The sequence below is a fragment of the Calidris pugnax genome, unplaced genomic scaffold, assembly GCF_001431845.1.
Source record: "Calidris pugnax isolate Ruff unplaced genomic scaffold, ASM143184v1 scaffold69, whole genome shotgun sequence".
Lineage (NCBI taxonomy): Eukaryota > Metazoa > Chordata > Aves > Charadriiformes > Scolopacidae > Calidris > Calidris pugnax.
The window spans coordinates 3,165,893-3,192,510 of NW_015090859.1; the positions used below are offsets into that span (position 1 = coordinate 3,165,893).

General features: G+C 38.4%; 1 protein-coding gene across 1 annotated transcript in view; it reads left to right on the forward strand.

Annotated features, from left to right (window-relative positions):
* Positions 1-26,540, forward strand: part of COL4A1 (collagen, type IV, alpha 1) — a 76,268-nt gene extending 49,728 nt beyond the window's left edge. The window contains exons 35-52 of the mRNA XM_014944086.1: positions 1,780-1,878; positions 1,970-2,059; positions 2,802-2,941; positions 3,847-3,973; positions 4,078-4,158; positions 4,890-4,988; positions 5,503-5,553; positions 7,425-7,610; positions 8,287-8,420; positions 11,442-11,514; positions 12,193-12,264; positions 13,275-13,403; positions 14,727-14,825; positions 14,974-15,186; positions 16,761-16,938; positions 19,707-19,821; positions 20,851-21,023; positions 23,010-26,540. Coding sequence (XP_014799572.1) covers positions 1,780-1,878; positions 1,970-2,059; positions 2,802-2,941; positions 3,847-3,973; positions 4,078-4,158; positions 4,890-4,988; positions 5,503-5,553; positions 7,425-7,610; positions 8,287-8,420; positions 11,442-11,514; positions 12,193-12,264; positions 13,275-13,403; positions 14,727-14,825; positions 14,974-15,186; positions 16,761-16,938; positions 19,707-19,821; positions 20,851-21,023; positions 23,010-23,091 — 2,141 coding nt within the window. The 3' untranslated portion in view covers positions 23,092-26,540. The remainder of the gene's footprint in view (positions 1-1,779; positions 1,879-1,969; positions 2,060-2,801; positions 2,942-3,846; positions 3,974-4,077; positions 4,159-4,889; positions 4,989-5,502; positions 5,554-7,424; positions 7,611-8,286; positions 8,421-11,441; positions 11,515-12,192; positions 12,265-13,274; positions 13,404-14,726; positions 14,826-14,973; positions 15,187-16,760; positions 16,939-19,706; positions 19,822-20,850; positions 21,024-23,009) is intronic.
* Positions 26,541-26,618: the final 78 nt, after the last annotated feature.

Sequence of the window (26,618 nt, forward strand, 5' to 3'; positions counted from 1 at the left end):
GACTTCTCCTTACCACATATGTGATGTAATAGACTTTTTCATTTTCACTATGTTGATTTTCAACCTTTACTCCAACTCTTCAAAATCCTTCTAATCCTGTGTTCTTCTCAAGCCTTTCCAGTTTAGTGTTACCTGTACATTTCATCGATGTGATCTCTGTTGGGCCCAGGACAGAGCACTTGAGACTCTTATCCAGTTTGGCAGTGAATCACCAATAAATGTGTTAGGTTATATTTGAATTGTGGGAACAGGAGGGTTTCCCAGTCTAGGTACCTCTTATCTTCATGTCCTGACTGCTTGTCAGAATGAGACTTGGGTTCTTGTGTCCTGGTTGCGTCTCAGAGAAACCCCAGCAGAGAAACATGGACAGGTAGCACCTCCCAGCTTGGACAGCCAGGGACTGTGAGGGAGGGCAGGTGCAAGTATGGAGGGCTTCTGCCTCTAAGATGAGATGCAGCTGCTGAGAACACTTTTGTATTTGATGAGGCTCCCAGCCTTTAAATTTTCATCTAGATTAATTTTTCTCCTTTATTTCTCATCTTGATACGTATAGTGGTATGAAAAGCCTTAAAACAAATCCACATAGGTTGTTTTTATTACTTTCTTATCTGCTACTGGCCTGCAGATTGACTGATTGATAATTAGTTTTATTTCCTTTACAGAAATCCAAATTAGGCACACTGGTTACATGCATATAAAGAAGCTTTTGCTGAGAAATTCAAATGGTTAATTTCTTTGGTTTCTAACTCCTTCATCTCTCCAGCACTAATAATGCATGCTTGCAAACCTGTATGCTCTACCTTTTCCTGACCAAACACAGTCTCCAGATTGGCCTGGCTCACACAGCCTGGAAGGGTAGGTTCAAACAGACCCCAGCCTGCACATTTCTACTGTTATTCTGCCCATCTCATCCACTTCAAACCAAACATACTTAGTACCAGAAGAGAAAAATAATCTAGTTATATTCCATAACTTTCCTGATCATCATCATAACTTTACTGCCTTCACCTCTCTAAGCATGAATATCACAGTAATGTTTTTAAAAGCTTCTAAAATACAAACTGTGCAGAAAAAGCATAGTATTTTTATGGAAGATTGTCAGTGAAGTTTAATGAAAAAATTTGGGTTTGGACATCTTGGGATGCTTTTAATAAAATCCGCTTAATTAAAAACATCCAGCAAGTTTTCTTCAGCAACCTGCTGTCCTGCACCTATATGCAACTCTAACAGACAGGGTTGTGTGTGACCAAAAAGCTCAGACCTTAAAGCTGGAGAAGAGGCACACCACAGAATAAGAGGTGGAGCCTCCTGGAGTGATGAAGATGCTTTAACATTAGATAGAACAGAGGAAACAGCAAATTTGTGTCTATGGACCGGTTGTTCACATGTACATTTTTAGACAAATAGCAAAACAGTCAAATCGATCATTTCTTTTAACATCGGATATTGTCTGGCACTTCTGAAGTAACGCATTAATCTAACTCAAACACGTTTGTTTGCAATTTCTTTTAAAGATATAACTTGCCTTTTAATTTGCACAGACACCTGTAAAATTGTAATAGGTTGCGGCCTTTCCTCGGCACTGGGTTAGCTACTGGAGAGTTGTGTTTTATTCAAGTGTGACTCTACTGAACAATGTATGAAGCTTGAATTCAGCTACTTCCTTGCTCAGCAGAGAGAGGCAACAGTGATCAAAAATTAACTAGAAGGAATATTTTATGGCATTATGGTAAACTTTGATAAAACTGATCTCACTGTGGTTGTTTTCTTGGTGTCCAGGGGACCATGGACCAACAGGAGAAAAAGGATTACGTGGGGAATATGGAGAACCAGGAATTCCAGGGAAAGATGGTGAACCTGGTACTCCAGGACAGCCAGGTATGTTGGAAGCTAGCAACAGAGAGACTGTTTATAAGGTATTTTAAACCACATTAACTAATGGGACTCCTAATTTCTCTGCTGCCTGTAGGACCAAAAGGTGATCAGGGCCCCCCAGGGTACCCAGGGGATCCAGGAATTCCAGGACAAAAAGGATCAGTTGGTGAAATGGGTTTGCCAGGTACTGATTGCTTGGAATTTCTTATTACTGTTTTCCTCAAGTTAATAAAGAACATGATGAGAGACCTGTACGGAGTATTTGTTGGTGTAGATCTACTAAATGGTTGCACTATCTGCAGTGTCTGAACTCCAGGCTTTTGGGAAATCGCTTTCTCAATTGAAAAAAATGATATACAAATAATAGGATGGTTTCCTAAGTTTCTGCATGTGAATCCATTAGCTGGATATGTAGGATTTACATATTTGGTTTTGTATTTCTTTTCCGAGTGATACCTGTTTGTCTGTCTGTCTCTGTTGGTGCATGAACTGCATTAAGTTTCTTGTGTGTTTTCCCCCTTCTATAACGTTTGGTGAATTGCTGTGTACTGCGTGTTAATTACAAACTATTAATCTGGGAAGAGTGGTGTTGTGAAGAGGATTGGTAAAGAGTAGAATGGAGAAGATCCTATATCTCAACATGGAAACTGTCTCCATTCAGATGGCTTTCTGCCCAGGATATTTAGGAAATTAAAGGTGTAAGACTGAAATGGTAAAGGAGGACAGAAATATTTGCGACAGCGGTGTCCCTTTGGTCCTGTTAGAAATTACTCAAATCAACAAACTTTCCTATTTGGAGAGTGAATCTCAAAAATTAATTTACTAGCTATTTTAGTGAGTTACATTGCTTTTCTAGCTCTGAATAGCTAAGGCAATTGTCAACAGTGCTAATTCTGATACACCCGTTTTTCCCTTTGTCTTACTAGGAACACCTGGAGAAAAGGGTCTGCCAGGAGTACCAGGTTCACCAGGCACACCAGGGTTCCCTGGGCAAAAAGGTGAAAAAGGAGACAAAGGAGCCCCAGGTTTTCCTGGAATTGGCTTTCCAGGGTCTCCTGGTGAGAAGGTATTTACAGCCCTAAGGATTTAATTGTCTGTCTCTACAAAGTACTTCATGTGAAAAGATGTTGTTGGCCTTTAAGCTATTTTATTATATTTTCTATTATGCTCATTTAAATACCTGATGAGAAACTTGAAAGGTGTGTATGTGCACAGGTTTAGATGCACTCTGTTTGACAGGACCATTATTTCCAGGTTTCTTATTTATTCTGTCTCTTCAGAATGGGCTACTTTACAGTGCTAGAAATGTGGGGGAGGGGAAGAATTTAAAAAAATCCTAAGTAAATAAAATGAGAAGGGTTTCTTGCAAATGGAGCAAATAACTACACTGAAATAGTGTTTCTGTACTTTTGCAGAGATACTGGGAAGCTGAAAAAGCCTATAAAATGCTCAGATATTACCCAAAAGAGAACTGTATTAATACTGTCTGTAAAGTTAATTTAATCTTTAATAGTATTCTAATAGAATTCTCATTTGTTTCATATTCCTTTTCCTAGCTATGCGATGACAGTACTCATTAATTTATAAGTAAAAATTGTAAAAATAAAACTTACTAATCTGGTAGCAACCTTTCTGAAGACTTAAAAAAAGATTTTTTTGAAGATGATTAAGTGTAATAAGTAAGTTAAGAGGTTAATTTGGAAAAGACTTTGTAAAACCTGCCATAAAAATGCATAGAAAACTTCTCATTTTCATATGTAAGTATTAAGCAGTTGCTTAAAAAAAAGTCAATAATTCTGATAGTGGAATTTAATGCCAAAATTAATCCTAAATTACTTTGTTTCTAAATGGAAAAAGAATTAAATTCTTTCTAACTCTGATGGATAAGAGGGGTGACATCTACCATTGCAAACAGAAAAAGCTGTTTCAGAATTAATGTGTGGCTTTTATAATGTGTGCTGCTTCTTCTAGGGAGAACCAGGAAGAACGGGTAGTCCAGGTTTATCTGGAGATAAGGGTGAAAAGGGTAGTGCAGGAATTCCTGGAATGCCGGGTGCCCCTGGTCCCAAAGGATCCCCTGGCATGGCAGGATTTCCAGGCAAGTGTTTATGCTTTAATAAAACAGAAATTGCAGTGAAAAATTTATGTGAAACTTATAGCAAATATCCCCCATGTAAACCTATCTCTTTCTCCTTTCTTTAGGGAGCCCTGGCCGCCATGGAGAAAAGGGTGAAAAAGGACTTCCTGGCTTGAGTGGCATTCCCGGTTTAAAAGGAGAACCAGGTGAAAAAGCAAAACCACCAAATGCTACTTAAAATATTGTTCACCTCCAGGCACTGGCTCAAGCAAATACTATGGCACTCTACATTTGTTTTGGCTCAGATGTTTCCTGGTACATTTGTTTATTTCATAAGCAAAAAAAGAAAGTGCTGTTTCCCAGGTAAATCTCAGTCAGTGTAGCGTGAGGCTAAATACTTCTCTTGCAGTATTTGTGGAAGAGATTTTACCACCTTCCCACATTAGTTCTGTTTTTTTCTGAGTTCATTTAAAAACAATGAATTGATCCATGGGCTCAAACTTGAATCACCACATTAACATCATTACAGAGATGTTAAAGAGGAAATAGAGTAAGGAGGAGAGTAAGTCCCTTGCCATTATAACAACATTTTTTTAACTTGGAGCCTTATATTCTTAGTTTATTGGATGTAGGACACATCATCTCATTGAACAATAGACTGTGCTATTCACAAGTCTTTGGTGGAGTTCCTGCACTCTAACCCCACTGAGATTCATGATAATTAGCTATGTCAAAACCCGTAATACTTAAGCCCTGCCTCATGCATATTTAATTCAGCTGTAATCTCAGAGAAAAGTCACGCTGAAGTCGTCATATCATATCTGCTTGGCCTCTGTGGGAGCTAAAGAATATGTTAATCTGTTCTTTAGAGGAAAAAAACATGTGAAAAAATGTCTGATGATTTATAGGTGAAATAAAAATCATGATGATTTTTCAGGTGAACCTGGTGCTCCGGGTCCTGCTGGTTCCATTGGACAGAAAGGTGAACCAGGTTATGATGGGATTCCAGGTGCAGCTGGTGCAAAAGGCGAACAAGGTACTGTGATTGTCATGTTAAGTTTATGGGGTACAAAAATGCACAGAGACAGGCTACACAAGGTAGAGGGGTGTGCTGGGCTTGAGGTACTTTGGATGGCACCTTAGAAAATAAAAGTTACTAAGATGTCTTGCAAACTACTATCATCCATCATTGTAAAGCTGATCATCTAGATGAGCAACTGTGTTTAATCAGTGTAATCTTGAAAGAATGTCTTTCACAAAAGCTGGCAAAAGTTTAAAGAATTGTCATGTTTCAGAATTAATTTTGATCTGCAACTTAGCTGTGAAATAATGGAGCAGACTTGCCTTTTCTTAGGGCAGGGTTTTCAGTCATACAGGGCCCATTGTGCTAGATGGAATACCAATACATAACAAAGACAGTCTCTGCCCTGAAGAACTTTTGCATAAACCATTTATTTAGATTTTATAGTTGCTTAGTAGAGTTTTGTTCGTTACAGGTTAAATTTAAGTACTGGCCCATCTTTTGATTGTTTGCTGCCTCTATTTTGCAGGTATTCCAGGTAGAGGACTTCCAGGATTTCCCGGTGCAAAGGGAGATAAAGGTAAAACACTTTTTTACACAAGCAGCAAACCTCCCTCCCAACATACTATAAAAGTAATACTGTAATTCAGACATACTTTCTACTTCATTCTTTTACATGCTATACCTTTTCAGAGCAGGCAGAAACTCTGAGAGGCTCAAATGCTAATTTCTGTTACAGTGGCAGCATCTTGGATATGAGTTAGATATGCCCTAAAATAGGTAATTATTCATAGTGTGGAATTTACTGCAAGCTGTGCTGTGATGAGGTAATATAAATAACTCCCGTATTTGTGTGCTGTGCTTTTGACTCCAAGTATTTCTGTTTTCCTACTAATTTTGCAAGAATCAAAGACTAGTGAGGTCTGCGCACCGAACAGCTAAAGATAGTAGTTTTGTGGCCAGAGTACCACAGAAATTTTTTTTTTACGTGACTCTGTTGTGCAGCCCAGATGCAACTTTATTCATTGCTAGAATCATTATTCTGTATAGCTCAGTAGAGCATGTCTAAGCTGTGCACAGGAGCATGGTGCAGAGATGGAAAAGATAGCAGAGACCTGATGAGATCTTACTGAAAATTGTTATTACCTGGACTCGGGACTTATTAGCTTGGGTGCAGGCACGTAGCTATCACAACTTCAAGATCACTTTTTGCAAAGTGTGTCACCATGCTGTGCTGTGTTGAACAGCTTGATTGGCTCGAGGCAGTGCTTGTTCAAGTTGTCTAATGCACCATGCTCCATTTCATGAAGTAAGTATGTCCTAGATGCTAGACTGCTATAGATACAATAGTGAAGAATTATCAAACTGCTGCTGATAAAGTAAGTTGTGTATAATTAAAGAATTTTGAATTTGAAGCATCCAGAAAATGAAAGAGATTCAACTAGTCCATCTATGAAATTAACATAGCATTGCAGATTTTGAAGTACTTACGTAGCTTGAAATATCAATGCTCTACTTCACTCATTCATTCTATAAATACAGGAAACTTGTGTGGACAATCAAAAGTGATAAACCAGAATTTTAGAATATCTTTTATTTACCATCTCAGATTAATTAACAGTCATAAATTGCTGAGAAAGCCCTAATGTGAGAGAACTTATTTTAATAAGCAAATTTTGTAATCATAGGTCAGTAAGGCATGTAGAATGCTAGATATGAGAACACTTTTCTCATCTTACCCATCTCTTTTATTTTGCCAGCAAACCGCATCTGAAAATATCTGGTTTTAGAGTACATTGATATCCAACTGACATTATTTGTGTTCCAAGTGTATTGAAGTTCCAAAAAGACCCCCACGTCCAGGATTTAAAGACCCTATTCTGTTCATGCAAAGAGCCAGGGATAGTGTTCTTTATACATTTTATCTCTTTTATTATTATACTTACACCAGCTAATCTATAGTGGTTTTGCTCAATCATGATCTAAAATTCTACTGAATTGCAAATGTTAACTATTTGTACAAATCTGAAAGTAAGTACTAAGTGTCTTAGTAAAAAATAAATTATCTTTTTCTCCTGGAGTAAGTGCTTTTATTCTTAGTCAAGCAAAACATCCATTACTCAGCTATGACAATAATAATTGTAATGGAGTAAGAGGTTGGGGCCTTTATATTCCTTGTGGAAGAACTGATAGAGAGGTGCTTGAATGTTCGTCTATTTTTAGAGTAGACTAAAATAGCCTAGTGATCAGTTTAGCTAAGAAAAGATATGTCAGTCAAACTACTATTTTCCTCATATTTTTATGTCATAATGTGAAGAATAATACAGTTTTCCTAAAGCTTTTGCATTTTTGTACAGAGGTATAAAGGCAATGAGTGGGTAATAAGGCAGAAGGTTTCAGTAGTTGTGATCCTTTCTCTAATCGTGTTTTGGGGGCTGTTTCAAATCTTAGGTGCAAAAGGTGATGTGGGATTTCCAGGATCCCCAGGAAGTCCCGGGATCCCAGGTCTAAAAGGAGAGCCAGGATACGCTGGTCCACCAGGCCCTAAGGGTAACCAAGGTCTTCCTGGACTACCAGGAAGTGCAATTGAGGGCCCTAAAGGAGACAGAGGACCCCAAGGCCAACCTGGCCTCCCAGGTAATGCTTTAACTTTAGTATTAATGTAATGTTGTTAATCAAAGTTCACCTAATTAATTAATAATATAATCAATGTTGCATATCCTCATTTTTCCTCTTCTCACAGATCAGAGAAAAGCTCCCCTTCGTAGGCAGTTTGCAATTATGTCCCAGAACAGGCTAATTTTATGTCCTCAGGCAGTTGGCATTGTCCAGAAGTCTTTCTGACGTTGAGAAGTTTGCCTCCCATTTCCATGTTTCCCTCTGGACTTTATTTACGGTTTCAAGGCAGCCATGGCTGTATGTTCCTATGTTGTGGAATGTTCATGTGTTTAAAAATGGCCCAGCATGGCCTTACCTCGGCAGTGGCTCTGTGCTGGAGGTTAAGGAGGAGAGTAGAGCAGAGCTGCAATTTGTCTCTAGCATGTTCATATCTGAGAACATACCATCTGTTTGTTCTGCATGTATAGAAAAATCTCCACTGTTTTCCGTTAGCCACAGGCTGATAAATGATAGATGTTCAGTCAGATGGTGAGTCATATGGACTTCCCTGCAACAGATTCTCCTACTTATTTTCTTGAAATGCTATTATGACAATTACTTTGGTCCTGCCTGTCTGTAGACTTAGCCAGCTCATCCTCCATCAGGTGCTGCTCTGAACAAGTGTTGCCACTAAATACTCCCTTCTGGTTTGTAGGTTTACCAGGTCCAATGGGGCCACCAGGACCCCCGGGTCTGAAAGGGGCTAAAGGAGAGCAGGGGAGCAATGGCTGGCCTGGGACTCCTGGGCTTCCGGGAGTCAAAGGTGATCCGGGATTCCAGGGACTGCCAGTAAGTTACCTTCAGTACATTCCAGATTGCTGAAAGCTGGTTCTTCTAATTAATGGATATATTAATCATAGGTATTTCGTGTTCAAAATAATGATACTTTATGCTCAAAGTGCACTTTGGACTCACTGCTGATGATGTAAAGTCAGTTTGAAAACATTTCAGTTCTCTCCTTTTAAAGGCTGCCTACCAATAAGCCCCACTGAGCTAATGAACTTATTAGAAATTTATAGATAGTGAGTGGTAACATACAACACCCAGAATATAATTTACAGTGTATTAACAGTACAGGATGGCTGCAGCACATCCATAAATCCTGCAAATGCATTAGTAGTTAATTTTAAAGGTTGCATATTTAACAATAAATTGCCTTCTGAAAATACCTGAACTGTTTGGTTTTGTTATGAAACCTTTCAAATAAAGTGCACTTTCAGTACTGTCAGTGATGAAATATAGCTGCTGATTTAGAAATACAAACAGGCAATTCTATTAATTCGTTGTTGTCATATATTATTCATTTTCCCTGATCTAAAACAGTCCCTTTTCTGTGTATTAGGGAGAATGAGGTAGAATAGGACAGTCACCCAAAGTAGTTGGTCTTCTATCCTCTTTCTCTCAGTGCCTGCTGCCGTTTTCCACACTGAAAATGTGCTCTATATTTTAACTTTCCATTTCCTCTTTCCTCCTAAGAAAATAACAATAATAATAATATAAAATAAAATTTATGGAAGAATGGATAAGAAAGTAGGTAGATATGACTCAACAATTCCTAGTGTACAAAAGGTAAGAAGACTCGGGAATAAGGCCCTGACATGAAAAGCAGGATAATGATAGTGGACTTAAAACGTCTACGTTATTCTTGATAATGCAAACATGTGCTTCATCCTTTTCTGCATCCAGGGGTCACTACACAGAAACATTAAGGATTTGCTTCAGTGTTGTGACACTAGATCTTATATGCCTTTTTATCTTTGAAACCACACCATAGCAGCTTTGAAGGTAGTAAATTTCAAAATAACATTCCCATATATTTTCCCTATTTTAAGAATTTGAAGAACTTCTGCAGAGACCTAAATTTCTATATCCCAGGAAATTCTAAAGCTTTTCACAGGTTGATATTCCAGTCCAAGATTGTTTGTTTATCAGGACTGGGAAATGCCAAAGGATTTTGATTCCATGCCTTCAGTCACCAGAAAATATTTTACTATCTTTGAGCCACAATGCATGGTGTTGGATTGTTAACTCATCGCGAAATGCTCCAGTGAGAGTTATTTCAACACTAAACTTCCCCTGGTGATACCTACCAAGATGTGTTTCTAATGTCTTTGTCCTCCCCAATGTGACAGGCTACTGCCTTGATTACAACTCAGTGGCTCATAGAAGTCCCCAGGTACATGGTAGCTTATATCAGAAAGGAGATTTTGTTACAGCATGGGTGACAGCCTGCCCAAAAATCCTATCCAAAAAAAAGTTAATGTGGAGATCAGGCTGTGAAATAGAAATCCCATGGGGTTTACTGTGCATTTTAACGCTGAAATGAGAACAGAAACATTTTCATCATTTTCAAGAACTGAAATAGTTTTGTTTTGTTTGGAACGGATCCAAAACAAAATGTTGTTTGCCAAGCTATGGGGGAAAAAAACATTTAAGAAACTGCATGCTGTTGTGGAAAAAGTATTTTGATGGAAAGCTTCCAGTAAACTCCTTTTATAAATAATTCCGTTTTTTAACCTAAAAAAAGATATTAAAAAAGGCTCTTTTAATGAGATTGTCTGATCCATCACTGTCTTCTGAATGAATGTTAGCCCTTCTGTTTTATGCTACTGAAGTTCATATGTTATGATACAAAGAGAGGGCTGTTTCTTTAAACAATCCTGCATACTCTGACTATGGGACTGAAGGAAACCAGGGAACCTTACTTCATTAATACCTCTGAGGGTAGCATTTCTTTTGTTTACCTTTCAAAGTCTCATTGTTGACGTGTATTTTTGAGCTCGTCATCCCTTCTCCCTTTATAGTCAGTGGAAAGAACTAGACATTTGTAGGAAGCCGTTCTTCTCACCTCAATATAAGCATCTAACTTAAAACAAATGAAAAATCACTCCTGTGTGTGTCTATCCTATTGCTCTCCATATCTGATGAGGTGAATCCTCCCAGTGGTATTATTTTTCACTGGGTATTCAGTTCACATCTCCAACCTCTGATCAGTAAGGTATTCAGCAAAGGGATTTTGTTTCTTTCCTCCACCTGTGTTCCACATTGTATTATATAAGGGACTATCACTGCCATACTGCTTCAGCCAGGGAGAAGCTCTAAACTATACTTACAAGCTTTTTGCAGATGATCTGCAACAGAAGGAAATTGTCAGTCACTTAAATGACTGCTTACAGTGTCTTTTGAAATATGGGCTTGGTTTTCCTTGAAGTGAGGCTATAATGAGCTTGTTACCATTAATTTCAGGGGAGCAGTTTATAATAGTGAAGGCAGAAGGAAGAGTTCACATTGTGTTTGACGTGTTCAAGTCCTTGAGTATGTTAGCCCTGTTGAAAAGTAAAAATCTTCAGAGGATTATAAACTGTTGAGCACATTTATTTTTATTCCGCATGTGAATGTAGAAGTTTTCAAGTCCACTGTGGTCTAGAAATACCCCGTTTAATTATCTAACTAGCAACTGCCAGCTGAGGCTGCACTGAAATTAGTATTTGCTGAGATTTCTGCTTGCTGATGTTTTTCCTAACAATGTGGTCTGTGGTTGAGAAATTTCTTATCGGATATACTGTTAGTGAGACCTTATTCTGATCTACTATCTTTGTAAGGCAAAAATTAGTAAGAAGAAGGTGTCACGCTTGTTCCTGTAAGAGAAGCTTCTCGTCTAATCATGGTAGAGAATAACCATTCCTTAAACTTAATGGCTTTTCTCTCATATTAAATTTTTTTTCACAGATTTCCAAAAATAGACAGCCTATTTGAGAGACATATCATAATAACGTAGGATAACTATACTTCACATTTTCTTTTATACAGGGTGGTCCTGGTTTACCAGGAGATATTGGTCAAAAGGGTGATCTGGGACCTCCAGGAGTTCCAGGTGTTCCAGGTGAGAAGAAAACTTACCACATTCCTAAAAAGTATGCAATGATGTTTCTTTCATATCCTTCCTCTCTCAAAAAGATGCTCAAAGAATGTTGACTTTACATTACAAATTATTGAAACAGGACATTGAAAGTTGCATCAAAAAGCATATAAGAAGATCAAGATTTTTCTCAAGGTTTTTTGCCTTTTGCCTGTTATCTTGCTTTGCCAATTTTAAGAGTGCATTTGCTGGAAAAGGTGGATGTAAAATCAGTTGTTTAGACACTACCGGTCAGGAGTCTTCAAGGTTTTCTTGAGAATAGGAGGGGCAAATGCTATAGCTGTATTTGAGATAATATAGGCTCAGTATTTCTCCCATTGTTGACTATATATTGCTGCTACTGTCCCTATCATATACATGAAAACACTGTGTGTATAAAAATGCAGTTAATAATAGAAAAAATATTTACAATTTAGAGAAATATTCTATTAATGAAAGTAAGATAAATTTGCTTTTGGTCATTATTTGTTTGGTGACTTGGTGCTATTATTTGTAACTGTTCTTGCAAACAGTTAAAAAGTACTTATGTGAATAAAGTCAGGGCCTTTACATGATCCTGAGGTCATACATGATTATTCTGCACATATCTGTCCAAATCCAGAAATTATTGAGTTTCCATGTAAATATTTCCTTTGACTTCAGGTCCAAAAGGATCTCCTGGCTTCCCAGGCCTTAAGGGTGAGCGAGGTGACCAAGGTCTTCCTGGATCTAAAGGTATAATATAAAGACTTGCTTTTTTTCCTGGATGTTGTTGTTAGAACGGTTATTTGTGACTAATCAATGGGTAATGAATATCTCCCTTGCCCTTTTATTTAGTGTAAAAAGGTAGAATATGAAACCAGATATCATGGTATCAGCATCTGAATGGTTAGATTAAAGTATTGGGAAGAAAGTGAACATATTTATCTCCTGCTCTGAAAATTCAATACTGAGACTTTGTCATTATTAGAATCTTTAAATGATATCCTAAAAACATAGAATGAGGGAATGGTTTGGGTTGGAAGGGCCCTTTAGAGATCATCTAGTCTAACCCCTCTGCCATGAACATTTCCAATGATGGGGTATCCACAACTTCTCTGGGCAACATGTTCCAGTGTCTCACCACCCTCGTAAAAAAATTTCTTCCTTAAGTTTCAGTTTAAAATTGTTGCCCCTTTTCCTGTCACTCCAGATCCTGGTAAAAAGTCTCCCTCCATCTTTCTTTTAAGCCTCCTTTATTTGTTGAAATGCCACAGTAAGGTCTCCCCAGAGCCTTCTCTTCTCTAGGCTGAACACCTCCAACTCCCTGAGCCTTTCCTCATAGGAGAGGTGTTCCAGCCCTCTGATTATGTTATGGCTCTCCTCTAGACCTGCTCTAATAAGTTCATGTGTTCCTTGTGCTGGGGCTCAGAACGCAGTACTCCATGTGGGGTCTCATGAGAGCAGAGTAGGGGGGCAGAATCACCTCCCTCCACCAGCTGGCAACTTTTCTTTTCATGTATCCCAGGATATGATCGGCTTTCTGGGCTGTGAGCACATGTTGCTGACTTATGTTCAATTTTTCATCTACCTGTATATGTAAGTCCTTCTTTGCAGGGCTGCTCTCAATTCATCAATATCTTGTAGCTACAAGTTCTGTCTCTTCTCTAACTAAAATGGCAATAAAAGGTAACATTGTTTTCTAACTTTTTTTTTTTATTGGGCGATACTAAATACCTGCTGGTTTCCTCTGTTAACTTTCACAGGTTTACAAGGCCCACCAGGCCCACCAGGTGCTTTTCAACTTGTTAAAGGAGATCCTGGCTTACCTGGTCCTGTAGGACCAGTTGGTCTCAAAGGATTCCCAGGACTTCCAGGTCCCAAAGGACAGCAAGGTGAGAGTTTCTAACTTGCCAGAAGAAATACATTTTAAGTAATGTAAAAATAGATCAATGGTAGGCTAGACGCTTGAAGATTTTTGTTATAATATTATCCAGCTTTTTATAAGCCACTTAATTTGTGTCAGTGGTGAGGAAGAGAGTCCTTTTTGAAGCTCATCCAAAGACGTCCCAGAAACAGATGCTTTTCTAGTGATTTTTTTATAGGCTCTCACTCTGCAGTTGCCGTATCAGTATCTGAAATCAGCAGTAACCAGAATGACTTCTAACACACTGCTCATCCTGTCCCCAGAATGTATTTGTTAAGATATAGTCTATCTTTAGTGTTTGTGTGTCTCTGGGAGAAGATAAGCATGAGGAAAAACACCTTGATCTTGGAGTTGAAAGTGCTTTCTAAGGAAGCTTGTTCCACAGTCCTAGATTTTGTGTTTTAGTCCAGACATTGCCATTTTTATAAAGAAAAGGTAATCTGCAAAAATTAAACACGTTAGGGAGCAAGAGAATGGAGCAAAGAGTAAAACAAATGAAATGCTGTCCTTTAAAATGACAGGACATGGAGAGTGGAAGCTCAGAGATGTTCTTAAGCTATTAAGATTCTAAGGGAAAGCTTAGTTCCTGATTGCTTTATAAGAAGATGATGGGGAATTGCAGTGGATTATAATTACTATCTTCTTTGTATTTAGTAGAATAGATAAGGAAGTTTGCTCTTGAAGGTGGAGTTACAATTCTGCAACTGCCGTCCCTTAGGAAATACCCATGAAATAATTTCAATGATTGAACATTGTGTGGGTTTGCTTGTATAGGTTCTGTTGCTGTTCTCTAGTAGTCAATTCATTACATGAGCACAATATTACTTTTTGAGTGATCAGGCAAAGGACAGCTATGACTATTTAAATGTGCCACAGAAATGTTGGTATGGTGGTGATGGTGTTAACTTCTTTTTCCCAAAGTCAAGAGTTACTGACAAAGCATCCCTAGAAATTGTTAAAGGGAGGACATAATATATGTCTGAAAACCTGTTTGGAAAGAAGCTAAGATAACACTGATTTTCCCTCTGTTCATGGGCCTACTTTTTATGGTCTATTTTTGATTGAGTCATATGATAAGCAGAGACAAAAGAGATTGCTGCCCTTCCTTTTCATATTCTAGGCAAATACTACTTATTTTAGAAGCACATGCTCTGCTTACTTTGTTCTTCTCTACTATAATCACTTCACCTGCAGTAACCCTTGTATGTGCTCTAGATATTGAAATATATAGAGTATATATTGAGTAATATTGAGTAATATCCAGTTATAACTATTCCTTGTTTTTCAACAGGGGTGACAGGACCTTCAGGTGTACCTGGACCACCTGGTAGTCCAGGGTTTGATGGTAAACCTGGGCAAAAAGGAGAAGTTGGTCCTTATGGTCCCCCAGGTAAGCCCATGAGTTCTTCAAAGACTTGATTCCTTCATAGAAAAATAACATGGGAGATTAGGTGTGAATGTATCTAATTTCACTTCTTTAGTTATGTAGGCAGAGTACTGCTGTCTGTAGATATAAAAGGAGACTCTCTTTATTGTAGGGCCCAGAGGATTCCCTGGTCCACCTGGTCCTGAAGGCTTGCCTGGGGCTATGGGCCCACCAGGTGCACCATCTGTTGCTCATGGCTTCCTGGTTACTAGACACAGTCAAACCATTGAAGAACCATCATGTCCATTTGGAACAAGGCTGATTTACCATGGCTACTCCTTGCTTTATGTACAAGGCAATGAAAGAGCACATGGCCAAGATCTGGGTAAGTAGAGACCAGGTTAGAATTCAGTTGGAATTGGTTACAAGTGTTTCTTTTATTTGTAGAACTGTATTGAACAAACCAGCGTAATTATTCTTGGCTCGCTGATGCTTTATTATGCCTTCTGGGTTGGTACAAAGAATGGTTTGGTGTATAGTGGAAACAGTGTCAGTTTATTTAAGAGAGTCTTTATCGAAGCCTTTGACAAAGTAGTCAAATTAGTGAGATATGGGCTGACTAAGTAGATGATAAGGTGAGTGGAAAATTGATGGGTCCATCAGGCTCAGAGGGATGTGATCAGATGTACAGAGTCTGAGTGGTGGCTGCTGATTAGTGAATTAGTATTTCATGAATTAGTATGGAGCCAATGCTGTTTAATGAATTTATTAATGGCTTGGGTGATGCAATAGAGTGCTCTCTCAGCAAGTTTGTGGGTAATGCCAGACTGGGAGGAACGGTTGATTCCCTAGTGAATACAGCTGCCATTCAGAGGGACCTGGCCAAGCTGGAGAAAAGGGCTGAGAGAAATCTCAGGAAGTTCAGTCAAGGCAAATGCAAAGGGGTACACCTGCAATGAAATAACCTTGTGCAGCAGAACAGGCTGAACACTGACTGTGATTTCCGGTAGCAGCAGTACAGACTGCTAGAAAGCTGCTTTGCAGAGAAGCACCTGGGAGTCCTGGTGAGCAACACTGAACATGAGTTATGAGTGTGCCCTTGCAACAACTGCCCCATTCCCTATGCCCAGCCTACTGGGCTCTGTTGGCAAAAGAGCACCCAGCAGATGGAGGGAAGCGATTCTTCCCCTCTGTTTGGCAATTGTGAGACTATATTTGGTGTATTGTGCCCAGACGTCGGTCTCCCAGAACAAGGAAAGCATTGACATACAGTGAATACAACAGCTAGCTACTAAGATGGCTAGCGGGGTCTGGACAGTCTGGTGGAACTGGGTTTGCTCAGCCTTAGCAGAAATTTAGGGGGAAACCTTTATTGCTGTCTACAGCTGTTTAAAGGGACGGTAGAAAAAATGGAGCCAAACTTTTGTCAGAGGGGCTCAGTGACAGAAGAAGCAGTGGACACCAGTATGAGATATATTCCAGTGAAACATAAAGTAAAGCTTTTTTTACCATGCTGATGCTCAAACACTGGAACAGGACCCCAGTGAGATTGTTGAATCTCTGTCTTTGGAGATACTCAGAACTCAACTGGCTGTGGACTCAAGCAATATGGTGCTTAGGGACGTGGTTTAGTGGTGGTTTTGGCAGTGTTAGGGTGATGCTTGCACTCGATTTTCTTAGAAGTCCCTTCCAACCTAGGCAATTCTGTCTAACTGGCAGGGGATTAGGATAGATGACCTCTAGAGGTCTGTTCCCACCTAAGTTATTCATTAGTATTACAGGCAAGACTAGGCTACTCCTTGCATTGCCCTGCTCCTTCTTTATGGAACTTAGAGGAGTCAATTCCTCTGAGCGAACCAGGTCGTTTGCTTTTCAGCTGCTCCTGGAAATATTTGTTTGGCAGTTGGCAATGATTTAACAACAATCGGTTAACAAGTAACCTTTCACTTACCTTTTCAGGCACGGCAGGAAGCTGTCTTCGGAAATTTAGTACAATGCCTTTCTTGTTCTGCAATATCAACAACGTATGTAACTTTGCATCAAGAAATGATTATTCCTACTGGCTGTCCACTCCTGAACCCATGCCAATGAATATGGCTCCTATCACTGGTGATAGTATCAGACCATTCATCAGCAGGTACGGTTTCACTTCTGCTCTCTTTATAAAATGAAGAAGCCTGTGAAAAGTGCGTATGGTACTTTTTTTTTTAAAAAAAAAAGGGCTTTTAGTCTGCCTATTTTTATATCCTGCCTTTAAATTTAAAGTTTGAGTTCCTTTGATTAAATGTTTCAAAGTGTGCATCTTTTGAGTTTAGACTTTGATCAAAAATAAACCCATTTTGGGGGAAACCCAAACAAATAGAGTAGTCTCTTTTAAGTCCAAATGAAATGAAAAGATTTACTTTGAAATTATGTTTTGCAAAAGCTATGATGTACTTTGAAGAATAAGAAGTTATTATTTTTTTTACAATTCTTGTTGAAAACAATTCTTTTTTTTTTTAATAGACATAACTAGAAGCTTTTTCGGGCTCAGTTTCTTTTTCTTTGAAAATGGTAGCATTATTTATCATACACTACACTGCCAGGCTTCTTCCATTGTTTTGGACTTACTGCTTGAATACAGCCCATATTGTCTGAATTAAAGGAAACAAGGAAACAGTTGCAAAATCAATTGTCTATTTTGTGATAATTCCACATTCTCAGCTAGCATAAGTTGCAGCACTTATATCAGACATAACTCTTCTGCAGCAGTCCAACATGATGAACTTCTGGTCCATTTTAAATTTTAAGGCCACTAGCAGAAACTATCCTGGCCTCATATGCCTAGTGCTGAAGGCAGATGTGTGAGCAAGACTGTGGTGAACCGTACCATTATTGTTAGATAAAAATCTGACAAGGGAATCTCCAACTTATAACTTAAATGATAATCACTATTATGATTCCTATCATTGCTTCTAATCTGTATCAGAGGGATCAGAGCTGATCCCTCTTCCTGCCATATAAATGGACTGGGAGTGGAGATTGCTGTTATAGTTTTCTCGGGTCTATATATACCATCCAAGAAAAAGAACAATTCAAATAATCAGTGGGTTTGTAGTATTGACATCTTGCTATGTTCAAAAAGCTGTTTGGATCTTCTGCAAAACATTTGATATTTATTTTGCATAATAGAATCCATCTTGTGTCTGCAGTTCTTACTCTTGTACACTATATTTGGGTTAATGCCATAGAAACTGGTATGTCTTGACAATGAGTGGGCAGATTGAGGGCAAGATTCTCAAAAGAGACTATAGGTTTTGTTGGTCTTACTTTTTTGGTTGTTCATTGGATGTGAATGGAAGGTGCTTGACTTCTGGAAAAATTCAAATGACCAGCCTCTGTAATTCATGTTCCTTTTATGCCATCCCTGATCAAGAACCCAACATAACCTTTAACGATCACTTTTGAAATTCTTGCTCAAGGACGAACCCACCAACATTTTGCCACATCTTATGGTAGCTTTTGCACCATAAAAATGTGTGTGTGTGCATCTATGTATATGTGTGCATGTATATGGGGTTTGCTCCTTTTAGCCATAGCAGAGTGAGCTAATTGTAATACACATTTTTTTAAACCAGTACAGAATCTGAGAAGACTGTTCTTTCAATTTATTTTGTTATCTGAGGCTTTTAAACCAACAGTTTTCCCTGTCCAAAAGTTGAAAAGGTGTAGAAGTGTCACTTGCTGCCTTGGGTCATGGGACTTCTTTTCATGTAAGGCCTTCCACTGAAATACCAGAAATTCCTTGAAGCAAAGCAGAGCTCCAAGAATAGAGGCAGCTTTACATTCTTCTTTTAACTTACTCTTTCATTGATGTGTTTCTTAAAATAACTGTCTTACTTCTGCACTAAAGATGAAGGCAGTAGGTATGAAAGCAGTCTTCACAAGTCAAAAATAGAAGGCTTTCATTCTGAATTCCTTTGCTTATGTGCTTTATCCAGAATCCAACTTAATCCCTTTTGCATTTGATTCTTTTCACCACTCTGATAATAGGAATCAGACTGTCTAGTTCTGAGTATCTGTTTTGAGTCATTCTCATCATAGCTAACTGCAGTAGCCAATTTAGGAATTGTACAAGAAAAAATGGATGTTATCTACCAAATTCCTTATTACCAGCTCCCATATTAAAATTTCCAGCCCAACTCCCAATTTTTTTATGATTCTCCTGTGAGGCACAATTGTAACCTAGGAGTTCTGAGACACAATGAAATTATCTAAAGTAAAAGAACTGATGCTGCATAACTTTCTGAAGAGTTACTTTCAAGTTCATTGTTCAAGTTACTTTGCTAGAAATGCCTTACTGGAGATAAATAGCACAAATGTAAATAAAAGCTACTTTCAAGGAAAATGCATGGAGAGGAATTAGCAGTGATTACCTTTGTAAGACATTTTCCAGAGAGATGGCTTTCTGTCTGGAAGTCACTCTGGGCTGTGTTTAGGATGATGAATTGCTCTTACTTGTCTCTGATCACAGTAGACCACTTTTTAAGTGATACTTGCTGAGTTACAGTGTTGGGCTGTTTGCCTCTCAGGTTCATGACATGAGCACTTTTTTTGAAACTACAGTACAAATGGGACTAGAAAAAGACAAATACATTTGAATATTCAGATAAGAGATCTCTTGTTCTTTGCTCATAGGAAGACTAATAGGAATAGGAGTTAATAGTTAAGCTGTCCCAAAGTAAATGAGGAAAAAAAAAAGAGAACCAATTTGTTGTTTTTCTGAATGAAACTTTTTGATTTTCCTTTGTTTTTGAAAGTGTCAATGTTTTCTAATGTAACACTCCTTCAAGAAAGTAACTTCTGAAAAAAAAGAAGTATTAATCCTCAAATGCACGTAGCTCATTCATTGCTTGGTCTTTCTAGATGCTCTGTGTGTGAAGCTCCTGCTATGGTAATAGCCGTTCACAGTCAAACAATTCAAATACCACCATGTCCTGAAGGCTGGAGTTCCCTCTGGATTGGTTACTCCTTTGTCATGGTGAGTGCACTGGGGCATACTCTGAACTGAGGAAAGCATTTGTTTCAGGCGTGTGATCTACGCTCCTGTTCTAGGAAAGTTAATGTCTGTCTGTGTCACTTCAGGTCTTAGGAGGGCATTAGACCTCTACACTTTCTGGTGGCTTTGAAAAGATTCTGGCTAATTACTAAATGAGAATAATGCAATAACAATTATTTGTTCACTTTTGGGGAAATGCACACAGCTTACTCTCTCATTTGAAGCACCAGCACAGGATCCAAGTGCTGAATAAATGACAAAATAAGCATAATTTTCCATTTTCCTTCTATATCTATGTTGCAGTAGCTTCCTAGAGTGGCAGCATATCAGTGCCTGTCCTATTCCCATATTTTGATGAATAAGGCTTCAGTTTCCAAATGGCATTTTTGACCTTTTATCCAGTTTCTTCAGCTGTATATATACTAGTAAAATGAATAGGACCAAGGAGCGGCCTGGAAGAGCCACTCTGGAGTCCTCCACAGTGGTTAGCTGTGAGCATCCTTCCTGTTGTGCTCACAGCCTGTATCAACAGCATCTCTCCCAAGCAAGGTCTGGGCATAATCTGAGAAACAGCATGGATCCAGAGCTGTTAGCGCTTAGCAGTGGGAGAGAGGCCACTGTGATGTGGGGCAGGAACAGGGTGAAGCTGTTCAGATATAAACCATACCAGTCTGTATGACTTCTGGGCCAGTGGGCTGGCCCTCTGTTGCTAGCACAGAGATAGCTTGGGTCCTACAGTTAGCCCTAAAAGATTTCTGTGCATGCAGCTGCCCTGAAGTTGATGTTGCTGGTGTGATGTGCTGCCGTTAAGCGAGAGAACCCAGTGCCACCTCTGGAGCCCTTCAGCTCCACCTTCTTGCTCCTCCTTGAACTGAGGGACAAAACAACAGACGGACGCAACAGAAGACAAGGAGAGGCATGTGAAGAAACATTTGTGCCAGATAGTCAGTAGGTGTTGTAGCAGAAGAGGTAAAGGGTCCCTCTCTGACTGATGCTTTTGTATTTTTCTAGCACACCAGTGCTGGTGCGGAGGGCTCTGGCCAGGCCCTGGCGTCTCCTGGTTCCTGCCTAGAGGAGTTCCGCAGCGCTCCCTTCATTGAATGCCATGGCCGGGGCACCTGCAATTATTATGCAAATGCTTACAGCTTCTGGCTTGCCACTATAGAGAGGAATGAGATGTTCAAGTAAGTTCATCATTTATTTATCAGTATTTGAGACTCGGTCAAGCCTTGTCACTGAATAAGAGAAGTATTGTTTGAATATAACACATGATTCAAGTATTGGCTGTGCCCCAGCCTGGTTAGTATATGCAGTTAATGATTTTTGTAACAAAAGAAAAAAAAAATTTATAGCTATTGGTGGAATTAATGAAGTCTCTTCCGTTAGTGTTTACAATGTGTCGTTTATACCTTGTATCTTGCTTTTCAGAATAATCTAACAATGTTTGCACTGCAACTATGTTTGTCTGTATTCACTGAGTTGTAACTGGGATAGGCTGACGGACTGATTGAAATTAAGTTAGAATATAACATTTTCTCTAGTGGATGTTAACACATAATAGAACCACTTGAAATTAGTGCAGGTGTTGAACTAACTGAGCTCAACAATTATTTACCTTCCCCTAACGTTGGAGGAAGTATGTCTGATTGAAATGCAGCTGAAGGCAGAGGCCTTAGGCATTTCTTCAGTCCCGCTGAGGTTCTAATTTCAGGAATTAAGTGGTAGTAGGCTTTGTTCTGGTCTCCTGCACATAAATATTCTTCAACACAGTCTAATTTGTTCCATATGAATGTTATTAATACGTTAGCATATAGAGCGGTTCCTAGGTGTGCATAGTTTACCTGATTAGCAGACATTCCTCTGGAGGGCAGGCAAGCATCCTCTTCCACTGCAGTCCGGGTTCCTTCATCTGGTGCCCTCCATCCCTTCATGTTTTCTAGATCTGTGAATGCTTCTTAGACTGTCTCAGTCAAAAGGAAGCAAATTGTTTAGCCAGTTTTGACTGTTTGTCTGAGATAGTTGTCAGCTAAGCAGGTAGAAAGATTGAGCACCAGGCCTGATTATCACTGGGGCTGTGATAATGTCATCAGCCATAAAAGCTACTACTGAAAGAGCCCATTTGCCCACACTGGGGTAAGCACTGGCTCCCTAGGAAAGGGGAAAGCTTGTCAGAGGAAAATTTAGAGTCATCAGCACTACAGTTGTTTGCATTCACTGAGTCCTACCCAGAGGCCTGTCAGCTTCATAGCCTTTTCTGGCTACAAACTTTATCTCAAATTAATAAAATAATCCCAGATCAGGGGACCTGTCCTACTATCATAATTCACAAATACTCTGCAGTGTCCTATAAACTCTTAATCCTTTTTAAAGAAAAGTGTTAAATGTAAACACACTTTTGTTTGAAATAGCTTTATTTCCACCTGCTAGGAGTAACTCCTTTAGGATAGGTTAGAGACTAAAGATTTCGGTCTGACATCACATAATTTCCTTTGCTGGCTTTTCATTTTTCTGTGAAGTTACAAGGTAGCAGAAAATCATGAACAGTCAAATATCTTCAGTTTCTTTGTCTAATTTTTTTTTTTTTACTACCCAAGTTCTAGCATGTTTTCAAACTGCTGATTAAACAGGCAGTGTCTTCTGGTTAAGAAAATGTTCAGCCTCATGACAGAATTGAATTCTGTTTAAAACTCATCTTAGAATCATAGAATTATCTAGGTTGGAAGGGACCTTTAAGATAATCTAGTCCAACCATCAACCTAACTCTGATAAAAACCATCACTAAACCATGTCACTAAGCACTATGTCAACCCGTCAGTTAAATACCTCCAGGGAGGGTGCCTCAACCACTTCCCTGGGCAGCCCATTCCAATGCTTAATAACCCTTTCAGTGTAAAAAATTTTCCCAATATCCAATCTGAACTTCCATAGTGCAGTTTGAAGCCATTTCCTCTTGTCTTATCACCTGTCTTGGGAGAAGAGACTTGTCATAATTTATGAGCAAATTTGAAAGTGAATATACATTGGAGAACTTAGGGACACCTTCTTGATTCAGCATAGCTTAAAGAGGCACTTGGCTGCGTGCAAAGTTTGTGTTGTCAAATATAAACCTGCAAACTGACTGTTGTATAAACAATTGTTAATGGGTCTTTTAATTTCTTTATTTTTAACAGGAAACCGACTCCCTCAACTTTGAAAGCAGGGGATCTGCGCTCAAACGTTAGCCGTTGTCAAGTCTGTATGAGAAAAACATAATGACTTTTGAATTTCAACTAATTTCACACAATATGGTGCTATTCGTTTAACAGCAATGAAGCCTAGACATATATCATATGTACCTCATTGTTGTCCAATATGAAAACAGTAAAGTGCCTTTTAGGAACTTGCATAACTAACACACACTGCTTTACTGGCCCTGTCCTTGCTGAAGAAGAAAAGAGACAACAAAGATAAGCTTCAAATGTTGACATGCCAAATGGCACTTTTGATCAGAATATATGTATTTTTTATATAAATGCAATGCACTGATAGAATAAAAAGTCAGCATTTATCCAGAAAAAATGCAAAGGTGCTAGGAGGTATGCAGTTCTGCCTTATACTGTTTGACCCCCCTTTCTCATTCTTGTATTATAGATTTAGATTCATTTTTCTTCCCCAGATAAGTTTGTTGTTACCGTTATCTAGGTGTCTCAAAATCCCAGGCTCTTGGGTATGTACTTATTGTTCCTGTACAAAGCAATACTATTGTAAAAAAAGAGTTTTGGGATTACAGACTGTGGTTAAGCAACATGTAACCATCTTTTCACAACATAGAGTGCCATCCTGCAAACCTTTGCTTCTGTTTGTAGTCGTTAGTGCTGTTGGTTTTAATGGGACTACATCTGGAAGAGATTGCCAAATTGGTTTCCCATGTAGGCAAGGAAGTGTTTCTGCGATGTTGGTACTATGCAGCTTCTTTATGCAGTAGAACAAACTTTCCTGTGGAATAAAGAATGATCCAGCAATGGTCAAGAAAAATATATATATAAATATTTTAGTAATTTATATAGATATCGACCATTAGGCAAATCAAGCTCTGAGTTTATCATTTCAAAGAGAAGCTTACAAAAGTTTTCTTCTTTTCAGTGTCATGAATTAGATTTTAAATGCCAAAATATGATGTGAAATGTTCATTTTACATAGGCCATTTCAATGCTGAAGTTGCAGAGACCGAACCCAGGTTAATAGCTATTTGTGTTTATTATAGCAAATCCTGCTTTGAGCTTATAGTCTTTATTCTGTATTTAATATTTTTCAGGGTTTTAAACACTACTCACACACTGAATGACTTGATTTTGAAAAGTATAAGGCCTTAATTTTGTTAATATTGTGCCAAAAAAAATTCTTCTAAGTGGCCTCAGAAATTTTTCTACAGAATTTCTATGCAATGATACCATTGTTTGAGCACATCTGTGTTCAAAAGTGTTTTATAGACTATTACCATGCAAATACCAAAAGATTTTTGCAAATGCCAAGGCCTTTGTGTAATTTCTTACATGTGTATTTCTTAAGAATTCAAGTTTGTAATAAAACTATTTGTGTAAAAAAAAAAAAAAACAGAAGAAAAGAAAAAGTTTTTACTAATTTGTTATCAGCACTCATTTACAGCAATGAATTAATTTTTAATAAGCCACCAATAAATGCACAAGCTTGATGCAATCCTAGATTATTTTTGTTTTGCACATCTTTCAGATGTACAAAGCATCTTCAAAAGGGGAAAACAGGGCACTGTATCGACACCTCTATTGTTACCTTGTAAGAACTGGTACTGATAGACAAATCATGAGTTATGTGTCTATTACTGAAATGTGTTTGATGTGAACAGGTTACAAAAATCTGCTTACTTCATCTTAGCTCATGGGAAGCAATCAAGTTATACACATTTTTCACTATTCCCTTGAATTTTTCATGCACAAATCAGAACTGAATTATACAGGATAAAATTTAAAATGTCTCATATAATTTTTCTTGTAAGTGGGCAAGGTGAATCTTGGCTCCGGTTGTCTCAAGAGGAAATGGATCGTGATAATCTTTTTCCTTGGCAAAAGCAAATAATTTGTTAATGTTTCATGTTGTTTCCCCAAATTTGTGAAGAGGCTGCTGCTGAAAGTGAGTTTTGAACTCACTTTCACTTGAAATCCTTGAGGACATTGGCTGGCCAAATGACTGTATAGAAATTGACTTTAGTGTCAATTTTAACTCTGATGGAAGTTTTGACAGGTGATTAATTTAATTTGTAAATGACCAGTCCTCACGGAAGTCCCTTACCAGCCTATAAAATACAAGACTGTGGTTATGTCTAATCAGCCTGATGCAGAGTTTTCCAAAGTGCCACTTGTTATTCAGCAGAAGAGGAGAAGACTATAGGTGATTCCTTGTGGCTCCTAGGAAGAATTAAGCAGACATTCAGCCTTCTCTAACTCAGAGGATCCAAGCTGCTGCTCAGACTTTTTAATTGCACTCTACAGCTTATCTGGTCAGCTAGGGATTTAATTTGTTTGGTTCAAATTGTCTCAGAACTGCCAGACAGTTGAATTTATAAAGTCCTGCGTGTATGTTTAAATCAAATCTGTGCGTAAGAATACTTTTTTTTTTTTTTCCCTTTTGCTAGGGAAGGGACTACTCACTGCAGCTGGGTGTGTACTAACCTGTGGTTTCTCAACTAGGAGCATTTTGGAAACAAGGTCCTTTGAAAATTTTTAAAACTGTTTGAACTGTAGTTTGATGTCTTACTTATCTAATAGTGATTATTTATTCCGTAATCTCCAGCTCATAAATTGAGCTAAACTATTGTCATGCTGAAGATGCTGGTTCTACTTAAGTCAGTGAGTGAACTTTTTGGTGCTTATTGAGTACCAATCAGATCTACTGAAAATGTTGTGAATGCTAGATTTTGGTGCCCTGGGTGAGGACGAGCCCACATACTAAAGCAGAAAAGAAGTGTGAAACACTGCCTTGCTTTCAAAAATCTTTAAGTACCCCATCTTCAGTCATTTATAGCCAGCATTGTTCCTACAGGACAGTTCGTTGTGTGAAAGGACAACGGCAAACATATAATTTGTTAAAATTGTCTTGCATAAGCTTAAATTTCAGGAGAAAGCTTTCCTTAAGAAGTCCAGCTTGTTTAGTAGGCCTGACTGGTTTTGAATGCAGTACTTGAAGAGTAACTTTCATGACCCAAATAAATACATTTCTAAAACAGCAGGTGGTGCCCTTGCTCTCTTTATGGTAAGATTGACACTAACAACTTTACACTAACAAATGCCTTGTTCTCTAACCACTAAAATGTGAAGCAGTCTGACAGTTCTCTGTTTTCCCAAGTCTTTGTGTCTATTCTGACATGTTCTAGTCATCAGTAATTTTCCATCTGAAATGGGGATGAAGCAGTCTTCAGTAAAAAAAAAAAAAAAAAAAAAAAAAACTATACATAGACAAAATAAAAGTAGAATATAATTAAATAATCTAACATATATTTTGAAACAAATTATCTCTTGGCTTGTGTGTCTTTTCTGGCAGATAGACATTCAGTTTATAGCCTTTTCATAGTGGTAATTTCCTTGATGAAATACACTTTTTTCAATTAATCAGGACTCCTGAGAACAATATCCCCATACCAGGCTCCCTGAGAAGCGATTGTATTAAAGCCATACCTTTTTATGACTGAATTCTTAAAGCTGTGTGACTTTTTGGGAATTCCTTTCCTACTTTTCATGTTTTGCAAATTGTGAGTAATCTGCACCAAC